Source organism: Numida meleagris, chromosome 11 (assembly GCF_002078875.1).
Source record: "Numida meleagris isolate 19003 breed g44 Domestic line chromosome 11, NumMel1.0, whole genome shotgun sequence".
In the NCBI taxonomy this organism is placed as follows: domain Eukaryota; kingdom Metazoa; phylum Chordata; class Aves; order Galliformes; family Numididae; genus Numida; species Numida meleagris.
In genome coordinates, this window is record NC_034419.1 from 19754721 (window position 1) to 19770048 (window position 15328).

The following is a 15328-nucleotide window of genomic DNA, read 5'->3' on the forward strand; positions in this document are numbered from 1 at the left end:
TAAAAATAATTTCTCTGTTTAAACAGCTCAGTTGTCACTTATCTTTCGTACTAGTTCTCCAGGCACCTTAGCCTGGCTTTGACAATGCCTCATATAAAACTAAAAACTCCCTTCCTGTAAGTTGCAAAAAAGCAAAAATTACACAAACCAAGCTCTTTCCACTTTCAGCTCACTTATGAATTTTTGGAAGCGGGTCTACATTCAGGGCTACCAACTTAGCAGAACAGAAAAAAATGACCTCCAGTAGAAAGAAAATAACTGAAATGCTTTTAGTATTTTCGCTCTTCTTTGTGCCAACAATGCAGCTCTGTCCTCCGGGAACGAGGCGCACGCCCAGCACAGATGTCATTCTCCCATGGTCATCCCTGCGAGCTGCCCAGCTCCGCGCCCACGCTGCAGCCAGGCCTGCCCGGCTGTGACCTCGGGGAATGCACTCAGCCCGGCCCGCGGCCCGCAACGCAAGGCAGGCCCTGGCACCAGCAAAGCCCTCATTCGGCAGAGTAAGCAGAAAAGAGAAGATGAGCCAGGCGCAGCACCACAGCACAGACGGGCAGGCAAAAATCACTGCTCATGTTTGCCACAACCTGGGGATTTATGAAGTTTCTGTAGTCTGAGAGAAGGAAAGCACCATTTTTCTAAAGGAGAACCGATCTGAAATGCATGACTTTGAAGTCAACCAAAATATTTCTTGTGAAACCAGGATACGCAGGTAGACTTTCAGAAAAAGTGCATTTCTGTCTTGAAGAATAGGGCTTTTCATGGAACTTAATATTCTGATAAAACACAGTCACTAGATGCGAAGGAGATTTTATGCAATGCTAAAAGTTGACCTTAGCCAGGCGTTCCCTCTACCGCTCACACCGCGCACCAAACACTCCAAGCTGCTGGCTGCGTGCTGTGCTGCCTGCGGGCCGGGGAGCGCCGCAACAGAGCCCGACCTCACAGCTCCCTGCAGGACATCATCACAACCAGGAAAGCTCTGGCCACAGCCTCACAGACACGGATTTCTCATCTTAGAGATCTCTTCTAATCACGAAACCATTCAAACTGCAGCTCCCTGGGGACTCTATCTCCCAACACGAAATCTTCACCCACACAGTAAGAACAAATATTCAACAGTACATCAGCAATGCAGTTTTCCTAAGTTTAGTATTGAACCTATGCTAGGAAACAAACATTGCTAACTACAGAACAACAGCAAAGGAAAAGATTTAGTTAAAAAAATTTAAGGGACAGAAGGCCTTTAATTTTATCCCTTTGCTGCTGCAATTGGCAGCAGCTAGCAAACTGAATTTCAAAAAGCAAACTCTAGCAGCAGCAGCTAACAAAGCACCGATCCCAGCCACCCACCCATGACCCTGGTCTCTACCCAGCAATACTCATAGCAGTATCACCGACACCCGAGGGAGGAGGAAGCCACAGGACGTACTCGTTCGGAGGCAGGTGGTGAGCCCTCCATGCTGGGTGCAAGGCAGGGGAGCATGCAGTGCCAGCCCAGCACCGAGCATGCTGCGTGCCCGCCTATGTTAGAGAGATGGCCCCAGCCCTGCGAGGCTCTGAGTCCTGCCCTGACAAAGCAGGATCTTGTAACATGAAGCAGCACTACCCTGGGTGTGCTGGCAGAAGCCTGAATGCATGTTTGAGAAAGCAACAGTAACTGCAGGCAAGAGAGGCATGAATGCGCTGCAGAAGAGTTACTGAGCCTGCTAAAAATACCTCACCACTGACCCCGTCAGGAACGCCTCCGAAGTGACTTGTTCTCTGGAAAACAGCACAACCCGAAAGGAAAATACATCTAGCTTACAATGGTCTTGGAAGTTCACTTTAAAAAAAAATCATGAACAGAAAACCACCTCATATTTCCTCCAAACAGGAAGACTGTAGGGTTGAATGACATATTTGCATTTTTTCTACAACTCCAGGCAAACTGTAGTCTCAAAATCTGCAACCTGCATCACAAAGTTGTTCAGACCACTGTTACAAGGTAAGGAACTAACTGCAAACCCATCCAAAATCTACGTGCCCGATGGTAGTGTGGAAGCCTCCTGAGTTCCCTGCTCCCACGAGACCAACGAAACACCTATCACCTCACTGATGCAATCTGCACAGTGCTCCTATTACACATAGGATGGCCAGCGAAAAGGAGAAGGAACTGAGCAACTGGCAAGTTGCCTCAAATGCAGGAGCACACAACTGCCCTCTGCCCTGCCCCTCAGCAAAGCGCTCCAGGAGCACACAGGAGAACTCCTGCTGTCCTGCACAGCCACGTGCAGTCCCAGGGCAGGACAGATCCCAAGGAACTCTGACAGCACAGATGAGCCCTTGGGGGAAAACAGGTCAAGATGAAGCTTTTATTTTATGTCTGGCATAAGCACAGTTGAGCTTGCCCTGTATGTTTTGGGAAGCTGCTGGGTAGCAATACAACACGTCCTTCTGGGGAAGGAGAAGAGAGAGAAGTTACCTCCTTACCCCACTGCTCTGCAGTACAGCAGCAATGCTTACAGTCACCTTAAGAAGAAAGCTGCTTTTAAGAAATGTTGACTTACTCATCAGGCATGTTTTCACATGGGTTATATCCTGTTGGCTGCTAATCACTTTGGTTTTCCGTACATCATTCATTCATATAAGCAGAGGTAGATGTTAAACCTAGGAGATAATCACGTTGTATATTTCCCTTGCCATTTCTCAGGTCATAAACACGGATAATCTACATTACGATATTCTCTGGACTTGTAATAGTTACTTAGCTAGCAGTTGCCAGAGAATTTTATGACGCCCCTGTTTTAGCAGGAAGTCTGCTGTATTACAAACCGTTCCGACAACAGCCCATCAGGATTTAGATGCAGACCAAACCAATCTGCCTGCTCTTCCCACCAATCCAACTTCTGCCTTTGCTGAGCAGCTCTGCTAAATGACAGCATGAACAAAGGTCCTTGTTTTAATAGAGGAAAATGGAAAAAGGTGCAAGAAATGCAGAAATATTTTTGAAACGTGGTAGCGACAAGATCTGGGCTTAAAAGATGGGAAGGAGGAAGTGTTTCTCCTTCCACTCTGCTCAGTGTCAAAACACAAGACTCTAGCTTAACAGATGCCTCACTTGGGTTTGCAGTTTTGAGAAATAAATGCATTTCAAGCTTGGCCAGTAAGCACACCTTTTGTTCTGAGAGCAGTCCCTGCCAACAGATCACTAATTATCATCAATTTCAAAAGGGAATCTTGTCCCATCTTCCTGCTCGGCGAGTACGTAGGTGGTTTTGGTTCAGCATGCTCTAAATTCACACTGAGAGTGGGAAGCTTAGCAGAAGCCACTGCAGTGAGACTGATGATAATTCTACAACATTCCAGAATTAACATGTTACTCCTTTTGCTCACACCAGTTCAAGTTTTTCCACTGTTGAGCATGTGGAAAGGAAGTCTTTCTTGTGCTCCCTCCAGAAAAAAATAAATCAACATTCCAGATGCCTCAGACTGGGTAAATTCAGAGCACATTCTAAGACTTCAAAGCAATGAATTAAGGAAGCTCTGGTCTAGCTCAGGTTAGCACATTTCTAGGGCTCACAGTAGTGAGTAACACAGAGATCCCAGTTACATTAGTTCACTCTTACTCTCATTTCACCACACAGGCCTTGCCTAGTTCTTGGTACTGATGACTCCAGCTGGAGAAGGTAACATCCCCTGGCTCCCAGTAACCCACACAAGCTCGGGCACCTCTCTGGCAGCAAGCTGAGCCAGGAGGGGCACCCTGACCCTGGCAGGGGCTGTGGAACTGCCCCAGCACTGCCTGCGGGAGCGCAGCTCAGATCCGCTCAGCAGCCATGGCTGCTGCACGCACACACACCTGCTCTCAGCACATGCTGCTCCCAAACACTTTGTGGCTGTATGGCAGTACTACAAAAAAGAGAAGGAAAAAGCAAAAGCAAAACAAGCAACCAAAAAAACACAAAAACCCCACAACCAAGAACTAAACAAAAACAAAGTAACAAACAAACCAAACCACTCAACACCGCCCAAAAAGCCTCAAACAAATGACCAAAAGCCCTGAGCTGGTGCTGAAGCAAGATTTGCCACTACAGGAGTTATTTCATTTTGCTCACAATTGCTTCCGGAGTTGCTCACTGATTTTTCAGTAGAATTTCCCCAATTAACTCAGTGGTTAAAGCAGAGCATTTTGCGTTGACCCAACTCAATTTGACTGACATCTGGGAGTTACAAGAGGACAGCTGAAATCAAACAGCAAATTTCACCACCGGCACTATCTCCCTTTTCCAGCTGTGTAAACTCAGGCATCCATCTGTAACAGGGAGCCACAAAGAAACACACCGCAGCATACAGCAAAGCAGCAGTACACGACTGCACAGCCCCGAGCCCTGCCTTCTCTCTTCCTCTTCAGAAACCTGTCCTCGAAGTGGACAATACAACTTTTCTGAAAGTACTGAGTTGTTCTTTGCTTCTTCTGTGGAGGTTCTCTGTGCATTTTTAATGAAACCATCATTGATTAGCTGAAGACAACTCAGCTTTGTTGTAAGACAACAAAGCGTATACACAGAAGATCACACAAACCTCACCCAGAAGACAGTCAAAAGCTGTGCATGAAAATACCCTCTCTGAAGCAACTCTGCCAAATAGATGCAGAAGAGCACCTCGTGTTACAAATACAAATAATTTCTGCATCAGCAGAAGGAATTTCAGTTAAAATATCTCCTGAGCTTGAATAAGTAAGAGGTGCTTCTCCACGGCATAACAAAATATCTAATGCAATGAAATGTCCTTTCTATACCGTGTGACATAAAAACTGTTCCCTAATTTTTTAGCAATGAAATCAATAAAGTTTAAAGCGCAGTGCAGCAAGCCTCTAGTTGAAATGCTACCAAGGCTGCCAAGGTATCAACACCATTCAGTACACATGAGCTACCTAATCACCCAGGTAATTACCTCCTGGAACAGAGTAGTGGTTTCATCTAGAAATCAGGTTTACCCTGAAGGAAGCAAAAGAAATTCTAGAGAGGCAATCCTCAGTAACCTGAAACGTGACCAGAGAGACAGCTAGCAGATGGTGCACAATGAAATAAAAGTGCATCCACAGCTTTAGAAGAGCAACATGCAAAAGGCAACGTCTTCAGTCACACAGACCCTGCATGTTGTGCACACTGCTTGAATTTTAGAGAATCAAGCTTTTCTTTTCAAATCTTCTTAGCATTTAATCACTATTTAGGCAAACTGCAGAAAACTGCCTTCTTTTGCATAATAAATAGAACATACATGAAATACTGAGTGGTTGTTTTCTTTCACTGCAGATTTCTACAAAGAACACCTACAAACAGTCATACACTGCTGCACTGTAAATATTTGCTCCTACTCCCTTCCTATCTCAGTCATGTTTTTCAGTATGTGAGGGCATGAAGGGCTCTGCATCTTCCTTAAAACCCATTCATAATTAGAATTCTCTTCCTCAAATTCCCTCAGTTCAATAGGATATGTGAGCCTCAGCATTAAACCAACTGCAATTTTCAAACAAAGTTTAAGTCTTGAAATGAGAGCAAGTATCTTAAAAGATTTATCTGTGCCAAAGCTGTTCACTGTGGAGTTATGAAGGATGCATAGGAGATGCACTGAAAATAAAAGGCAAACAAACACACATACAAACAAAAAACTTTTATTTTTTATTTTTTTTTATTTTTAACAGTAGAATTACCAAACACTGCGGCAAGTTCTGGAGAGGCTGCAGAAACTCCATTCCTGGAGTCTGCCAGAACCCGGCCGGACACTGCCTGGGCAGCTTGCTGAGCTGCTCTGGCTCTGAGCACAGGGATCGGATCGAACAACCAGGGGTATTTCAGAGGTCCCTTCCGATTTCAATGATTCTGTGATTCCCTAACTTTTGGAATGCTTTTTAAATTCTTCAGTATGTATAATTTTGGATCTATCATCAAATGAAACCAGACACCAGATCATCATTTATCAACGAGGAATTATACTGACCTTGCAAAAACCATGCCTACACAATATAATTTACTGTGAAGGAAACAGTCTTATCAAACTGAAGAAACTCTGTTGTAAACTGACATCAGATTAGAGGACAGTATGAATCAGCTCCTTGTGGAGCAGCTTGTGACAGTCAATCCTACGGCAATGTTTCAGTGGTAGAGAACAGGCACCACCTCACCTGCGCTGCCGCCTTGTCTCTGGAGGAGACGCGACCGTCACAGTCACAGCTGGCTGCTGCTGCTCTGCCATTGTGTCAGTGCCCCTCTGCTGCCATGTATCACACAGCAACAAAACGTAACAGAATGCCGGGGAAAGGTTCAACCTCTACTGCCATCCCACCACCATCGGCCACTGACTTTGTGGGCCAACATCAAAACACAGGAAGCATTATTTTTGGAGCAGCCCTCATAAAATTTCCCTTTGCCTCGCTAAAACCATTAATTACAAACTATTAATAAACAATGCAAAAAAGACCAAAGTCACATTTTACAAGACCAGATCAACAAAACATCTTGAAAATAACACTATCAATGAAATTTAATAATGAAGGGCCAGGGCACAAGCAGGTAAGAGCTGGATGGTCCTTGAGCAACGTGTAAGCACCACTGGAATTGTGCATTAGATGAAATACAACAAGAATTGAGGGATGGTATGTGGAAACTATAGAACAGGCTGAACAGTCCGGTTTAACGCACCCCAGCCAGCAAAATAAAACCATGCTAAGTACTAGTAATGCAAAGCTGCACCAATTTCACCAATTGTTCACCATGTGCTCGACTGGCGAGAGCTTCTTGGCTTGTACTCCAGGCTGTGGGAGCGCGGCTGAGCTGGCACTTCGGGCATCTTTTCCCCTCAGTTTCCCCAAGCTCCTTAACCGTGCATTTTCTGTGCATCAGGAGAAGTTTTCCTCAACAAAGCAAGCAGCCAGGGCTCTGCACCCAAGCGCCAGCTGGGGCTGCCCTGCCCATGGCGCCAGCACCGAGTGCTCCCCCGTACCCAGGGCATGCGGCCCTTTGGTAACCCAACGCCAAACAGCTGTCAGCGAGAACCTGATCCCCGCTCCAGAGCATCCAGACTGCAGGGTGAGTGATAACAGCAACACAGTAACAGCACCAGCAGCCAGAGTCAGCAAAAGAGAACTTACAAACTGCCCACAGTAACTCAGCGTGAGAGCCTCTTTAGTTAAAAACACTTAGAGCAGCATTAAAATGTAACCCACTATTCTATTTTCACCTATAAATATATACATATACATTTCAACCTAGTTTACACAGAAAGTTTATAAACAAAACCAACCAAGCAGCCTGTCAGCTGGCAGTTCAGCCATCAGCTGAGCAACGGCAGAGCTCTGCTCAGACCAGTAGCACGTCTAATCCTAACAACTCCCAAGTAAACACAGCAGAATAAAGAATAAATTACTTTAAAGTCAAATTTTCATATCCAACTTCACACCTCAAAGTGTGGATAATCATCTCACTCCCTCGCGTGAAGCGCTCCGACCACGGCAAGGCTGCGTGGGCTCCTGCCTCCCCACACACAGCTGCAGCGTGCAGAGCTGAACTGGGCACCGGCTGGAGACAGTACACAGCGCCATCCAGCAGACCATCTAAAAAGTGTGTGTTTGTTTTTTAATTAAACGCCAGATTAGTAAATTTTCCCAAGCTACTACAGCAGAGTTCCAAATCTTCCCCTAAACAGATTATACTGATGACAAACGCTACTAGATGCGAGTCTGCTCTGCTCAGACCAGAACAGCAGAACAATGTAACGTTCTTCTTCTCAGGCTGTTAACGATTCTAATTTTGAACCTTCTAATTTTAAAATCTCTCTCTTTAAACACTTTAGATAAGTTTTATTATTGACAAATAGGAAAACAATAGAACTGGAAGATGAAATACCTGTCTGAGTGGCATGAGGCTCTGTTAAATACTACCCGGAATATGTAACAGAACAGCACCACAAAAGTCATCGTGCCTCAAAATACTGCTATGGGACAGGCAAGGCAGAATGAGCTTCCAGGATGGAGACAATGAGGAAAAATAAGGAAATAACTAAATCTCTCCAAAATACATTACAGTGCTAATTGGTTAGTGCTCCTCTGGAAGGCAGCCGAGATCAACAGCCACAGAGAAAAACCCCAAACCACAGCCAGAGAAGGGGACTATGCAAAAGATACAAAAGCGTGCTATCATGGTGGATAATTAAGAATTCTTATTTAGTCTCTCTTCACCCACTCATCTAATGTTTGTGAGTGAAGTAGGAGGTAAGATTTCAGCTCAGCTGATGAGGAAATGACGACAGCTCTCTCTGCAGTCGGTAGAGGAGCTGAAGTGCAGAACGACAGTGGCAGCACAGGCAGCAGTTGACCCATTCCAAGAAAACAGCCGCACACAGCTACATCATGACATTTAGAGTGTGCTCTTCAGGTGCAAATTCATGCCAACTGGGGGCATTTCTTAAGATAGCACAGAGAACCAAATGCTGCAGAAAACTGTTTGTAGTACGATCCTACCACAGCAGGAAAAAGGCAAGCCTGGGGTGCCTGCAAACAGCTGTCCCTTGGTTTTCACACTCATACTATGAATCTACAACAATTCCATCCATTTGAATTATATATTTTTTTACTTACTCAAGGTGTATTTATTTTGTCAGATAAAAAGATCCTGAAATAATACAATTCCAAAGTTTAACTAAAGGCTCTCCAGTGACATCTGGAGTAAGCTCCCTTCTCTACACGTCTGAGCAGCAGTCCTACGTTCCACGTTCACTGAGGAAATGAGATGATCTAAATGCCTACAATCTTAGGTTAAATGTTTGAGATACACAAATGACAGAATCTCCTATACAATCACTTTGCATCATTTACCATTTTAGGGGAGCCACTGTGCTCTTGCTGGGTTTGGCTAATCTAATACTATAGAATCTCAGAGACAAGACCATATTTTTTGAGTATGTAAACGTCAGTAAAGTGCAGTGCATGCTGAATTTTTATGAATATTAAGCACAACGTCTTATAACATTTTCTACATGGCATGATGAAGACAAACTACTGCCTTAGTCTAAATTGCCAAAAAGATTAGTAGATCTTGACTTCCTTTGGTATGGAACAGATCTCAATACAAAGCAAGCATTTGTTCGTCCATTCACCAACTCTTCTTGCTTGTTACATGCTAGACTGTTTAATATCCTTACTTCTTTTTGGTTGGCAGAAAAGTTCCGAGAATTTTGATACCAGTGCTAAATATACATATTTGTTACTTTCAAATTACAACAGCTTAGCTCAGACTCACGGTCCCATATTGCTTCCAACAATCAAAGGGCTGTGATACCAAAACACAGTGAGGATGCTCCTTGAAATTCATATTTTGCTATTCTGAGTGTCAAGATTCATTAAAAATGGACTTAAGCATGCATTTGGTTACATTAAAAATCAATACAATTTAAATTCTTAAGCCCACTATTATTACTCCCCTTCTAATTACTGTTCTTTTTTTCATTTTTAAACAACGCATGTCCAATCACTTTAAGCAGAGAGACAGAGGGATAGGGAAGGAGAAACAGTAAGACATACCACAAAGCAGGAAGAAAACCACCAATCTTATCGAGTAAGAAGATACATTAATACTACAAGACAGTTTCCCAAAGGTCAAACACAAAGCGCAGCTATCAGTGTACAGGTAGGTGCCACAGCCTCATTTTCCCCTGCTAAAAAATTCCTTTACATTATTCATAGGCTAAAAAGAAGAAAAAATTCCTGTATCTGAATGTTACTGTACTCCCACACTGCATACAGGGATCATGCACAACCCACGTAAGACCCTTCTGTTTCAAAGCTCCAGACTGTTTCAATTGGCTGCATTAACGCTAACTGTCGTACTGAAGTGGATCTGCCCGTTCCCAGATTACAGCAGACAGTCATTCAAAAGTCACTTAGCATATATACTGCCTTCAAAGAGAGGACTCCTTCAGAAGCTACATGGCAAAGAGGGAACAGGCAAAGAACACTGGAGAACTCATGTTTAACAGTCAAGGCACTGTTAAAGATGAGCAAAGTCACTTTAACACAAAACGATTACATTTCTCTTCACCCTTAGAAATGGAGAGGGGGCTAGATATTTGTCTAAATATTATGAATACAAAACCTCGATCAGACTATGTCTGGCTCATAGTCATGTTTGATTGCAGTTCCATGGGTGCATGAAAAATAGCTACAGCCAATATGGAACTTCTTAGCTGGATACCGTTTGGAAGAAAAGCAGAGGGAGCGTGCAGTTGGGCTGGTCTTCCAGGTAGCAAAACAAAGCACTGCAAATTAAAGCTGTTTGCTCAAGATCATGAGGTATAGAACCTGCGAGTTTCAGTTTGTAGCTTCAGCCAAATGTGCTTTTCAGCTAATCATTGACTTACTCCAACAACCCCATGGCAGTTCCAGTCTGCTCAAGAGATTTTAATAGTTAATTTCTGTTGGCAGACATCATATATGACTACGTAATGTCTATCCACATTGTATTTCTGCTAAGCCCCTTCTGGCTTCTTTACCAAGCCATTTTCTTGTTCTCCCTCTCTGGATTTTCCTTTCTGCACAGACAGCAAGCACGGGCTGTCTACTTTCTCTCTGCACAATCAGCACAGAAGCGAGACCATGTTCACTTGCAGCTGTGCCTTGCAGAGCTGGGCCTGCTTGCAGTCACATCTGGCAGACCTGCCTCATTGTGCTTCACATGTCCCGCAGTGCGGCATGGACCAGGCCAGGCACAGGCCTGGCCACATAGCATCACCCAGCACGCGGTGTGGCACAAACCAGGCCAGGCACAGGCCCTGGCACGCACTGCTGCCATCACCCCTCCTGCCCTGTGCAGGTGCTGGCCTCGCGTGGTGTGCCCCACCCACAGCCTAGACGTACTGACACCTGCCAGAAGACCCCAGCCCAGCGAGGTGCAGCGCACATGGCAGCCTCGCTCAGATCAGTCCATGCTCCTGTTATTACACTTTCCCTCAGTGTCTAAGACCTTTTTCCAGCGACAAAAGCTTTTCAGTCCTTTCTGGACTTTTATCACTGACTGCCGTATGTACAAACCATTCTCTGCCTCTGAAGAAACTCAAGCTGAGTGAGCAGTCAAATGGTTTAACAAAGGAAACTGAGGAGGGACGGGCAAACTCTACACAGGTTTCAATCTCCAGAGGACCCCTAACAGTAACTTATTCAGAATAAAGATGCCAACACTTTTAATGTTTCCTTTGACCACCGCTGGTAGGAAATTCCAATTGTTATTGCTATCCAGCTCCACGTAAGCACCCATTAGAAAGTATGATTATATTCCTGCAAAGCAGACAGCCAAGAGCTGTGGAATTTCATTATTAAAAGAAACTATGCATTTATGTAAGCTGCATCCCATCTGCAGTCTGTGTTTACATCCTTTAACACTGTAAGCCTACTTGGCAATAAGCCATCACATGAGATTTACCAGACATGGTCAGCATGTATATAGGTAATTCTTTGGATTATTTTAATACTTTTTTCATGAAGAGAAAACTCTATTCCTACCTCTAACATCTCTGAAGATATAAGCTTACAACCCCTGTTAATTACCAACATCAGGATGTGGGAAGACACTTCAAGTCTGGTTTATTTTCGCCCTGTTGCAGCATTCATGAGGCTGTTACACTGAGTCAGGACAACTGCCTCATGAAACCTGTTACTCCTGCTTCCTTAAGCAGAAGGCCAGAAACTCACTTTCCTTTTCTAAGATGCAGGTGACCTTTGCAAGAACCCCCCCACATTTCTAGAAACGAGACGATGCAGTGGAAGCTCATTCTCTTCTCAAGGGCCCCCACTTTGCCCAGAAAAGTTCACGGCTATTTCTTGTTGTTGCCAATACACTTTCCACACCCTCATGGCCAGCAACGCTTGGAGATCTATTTACATCCCACGGCCTTTCAGCTTTGTTCAGCCAAGCGTTCTGTCCAGTAAACCTTAAGGAGCATCTGCATGGGAGCAGATTCAAAGCTATATAACGCAGTGAGTAACGCACAGGGATCCTCCAGCTGGCCTGTCTACATGAGGGCAGGACATTTCTGAACCTATTCTGACATAATCCATTGAAGTTCCTCTCACATAAACAAACTCAATCCATATTAGTGAAAACACACAGTACAGACAGTACACACAATAAGCCCATTTGCTAAGAGTGAAACATTTCAGTCTATGGCTTTTAAACATTATCATGCTAGTTAAATGAACTAAGTATCATTGCAGCTCATAAAAACTTCCTTTTTTTTTTGTCCTATTCTTTCTTTAAATTGAACCTGGTCTGTGCCAGTGCTTTCACATCTGGGTGGAGTTCTGACTAGCTGGCTCACCCTCAAAGCTTTCCTGAGGAAGCAAGCCTTTAAAAGTAAGGGTAAGCATTTTAACTTAGAAAATTGAACTGCATTTGAAGAAGCTTTATTTGCGTTATTTTACTTCCATAGACTCAGTTCAGACATCCAGAACAAAATCAGCTCAGTGAAAGCTGGATACAATTTTGTACAGTCATTCCAAGAGCAAAGGAATCCCCCAACTAAACCATAACACAGCAGTGGCCCTTCTTGAGGGTTTGAGTGACAACAATCAGAGGATCTCGAAGGGTTTCCAACAGTACAGAATGAAGAGTGGAACCAAAACACCTGGAAAACACTTCCAATACTAAGGGTGAAGAAATAAAACATCAAAAAAAAAAAAAAAAAAGAAGACGACAAAATGAACAATCTTAGTTTGGACTGCGAATGATATTTGTTGAACCAAGCTGAAAGCCATCAAGTATTTTGCCTTAAGTCTTAGCAATAAAGGTGCAGTCATTTGTGGCTCTGGCTTTTAACAGTTGCAGATGTTTAAGCTGGCAAACTAACACAGCAACTATGCAGTCACACACAAATACTGAATGCCAACTTGGCATATGTGAAGTAAGAAGTAACACTTGAAGATGGGTCTGTGTAAAACTTTCTGAAATTGCTGATACCCACAGGTTCTCAAATGCAAATGTTCCTTAAGTCAGTATAAAGTAAAAATGCTTATGCAGCTCTCCCCAGAACAGTACTTCAAAAGCTGACAACCATTACATAAATAAGAGAAAAGCATGAACCCCACTCACAGAAAGAAGACGGAGACTCGGAGAGCTTACAGGATTCGGTCAAAGCCCTGCGGTGCAAATAGTCATTCTGAAAAGTGAAACCAGCTATTGGAGGCTAAACTTTGTATCACCAAGCCCTATTTTCCCCTCCTGCATTAAGTTCTATGCTTTAGTAGCTGAAGTTTTGTGCGCAGCATTTTCAGCTTGTAGCTCTCAAATCTGCAAAGTCACATTGTATTTGAAACCTCCATAATTAAAGACCGCTAGAAGCTAGAATTCCAACCTTGCATTACCGATGCAAACCATTTAACAATGTATTATTTTACTCAGTCGCAGGTGCTCCAACTTTTATAGACATTTGTCAACTTCAAAATATTTAAGTAAGCAACCAAGAAGGAGTCAAGACTTTCACATCAGGTGTTAGATGGTCTAACAGTCACTATATTTGGCTGATAAACAGATAAGCAAGATTCTCTGATTTTCTCATGTCTCGCAGCAAGAGATGGCAGAATGCTTTATAATGCCATTTGCTACCCCTCCCCAAGGCCTCAAGCAGAAACTAACTTTCCTATTCCCATCCTAAGTAACAGTGAGGAGGCAAGAGGACACAGTTCTCATCCTACCGCCAAATCTGGATAAAGCACCTGTTTTGACTGCTTCTTCATATAACTGCACTTTTTGTTTTGCTAAATAAGTACCAGGACTGAGCGCAACTAGCATCAAGTGAATCACTGAAGTGAATTCCCTCTGTCAGAAAAACAAATCCGAGTTTTAATTCTTCTCCTCTGGTTCATTATACTTCAGAACCCATGCATCATTTACAAGTCAAGCTAAGTAAGCTTAGCTTCAAGTAGGCTTAAAGGAGGCTTGGCACAACCAGAGCGAAGTTGGTGCAAGATACAATTAAGGAGAGCAAAGTACAAATCAGAAATAGTTCTCCTATGGTAATGATCTGCATAAACATCTTCCCAAATCCCACCGCCTGCCTCGGATAAAACAAAATTAAAACAGAGTTATCCAAAGGAGTTCATTTAAAACTATTTGAGATGCCCCACGTAAGTGGGAGTATGTATGAGGATCACTGCCGACCTGACCTTCCCCTCAGAAGGGACACGGCCATGTGGTGCCTGAGCAGAGCTCTGCCTGCAGGCACAGCTCTTGACATGGACAAGGGAAACCGCTAAAAGAAGCGAGTTACCCTTTCCACGCCACTTCGAAACCGTTCTGCTCCATTTCTTCAAGATGAGGAGACACTGAGAGAAACAGAAACAAATAAGGTATCAACTTACTGCAGAACCGTATCTATTCCCAAGGTGGTCTGTAGAGTGTAAATTTTTGACCTATTTTAAATCCCAATAACAGCATTTAAAATTTTTGATAAAAGCATTTGAAAACGCATATGGGGGAAAAAAAAAGTTCAAACGTAGCATCAAAGCAGGCTGGCACGTCGGTGTCCAGCCAGCACCACAATTCACACACACAGAGCGCAGCGCGGTGGGGCTGAGCAGCCGGGCGGGAGCAGGGCCGCCCAGGGGCTCCGCAGGGTGGGATCTCCCCTGGAGAGCACACAGCCTCATTTTATTCACAAATCTACAGCTTTTCCCAAACGTTTTTCAAACTAAATGCATTGGATCGATTCGGTGACAGAACTGCACAGCTGCAGGTAGTAACTGCTCTCTAAGACGTTCGCAGCACCCCCTTTGTTCTCGGCGCTGCCTCAGCAGCAGGCGCTGCCCAGCGGTGCAGCAGAGCCGCTCTGCACCTGCCCCGCTCCCGCAGGTGTCACGGGACGGCCCCTTCCTGCCCCCCGCAGCACCCAGCACACGTCTAAGGAACGTCTCGAGCAGCTCTCCTACACCGCGCATCGGCACAACCGTTAATCATACACCGCCTTTTCGTACATCCCCTTTCTCCAGTCCTAAGATGACATCGGCAAGGAAGCGGCAGCCTCCCCCGAGCCCTACAGCACCGCACCCTCGAGCCTCCCGCCGGGCGCTGCCCTTGGGTCCCACCCAGCCTTTGTGTCTGCGCGCGGGGAACAAAAGGCAGCGGTGCCCCCACCCCCCGCGGAGGTTGACTCGCGAGAGAGGCCGGGACCCACCTTGGAGAGCTGCCGCCGGAGGCTGAAGCGCTGCACCATGGTCCGGCCCGCTCCGCAGGGGGCACGCGGCGGGACGGCGGTGCCCGCAGCCCCCGCAGCCCAGGGAGCCGGGCCCGGGCAGCCCCGGCCTCAG

General features: G+C 44.8%; 1 protein-coding gene across 6 annotated transcripts in view; it reads right to left on the bottom strand.

The window, feature by feature from the left end:
• The window catches only part of TMCC1 (transmembrane and coiled-coil domain family 1), a 118193-nt gene that overhangs the window by 34375 nt on the left and 68490 nt on the right, over positions 1-15328 (bottom strand). Inside the window, exon 1 of one of the 6 annotated variants that reach the window (XM_021409923.1) lies at positions 15196-15322. The exons of the other annotated variants lie outside the window; for them this stretch is intronic. Within the exon in view, the coding sequence (XP_021265598.1) occupies positions 15196-15234 (39 nt within the window). The 5' untranslated portion in view covers positions 15235-15322. Of the gene's footprint in view, positions 1-15195; positions 15323-15328 lie in introns of those variants that run through there. 6 annotated transcript variants of the gene reach the window in all.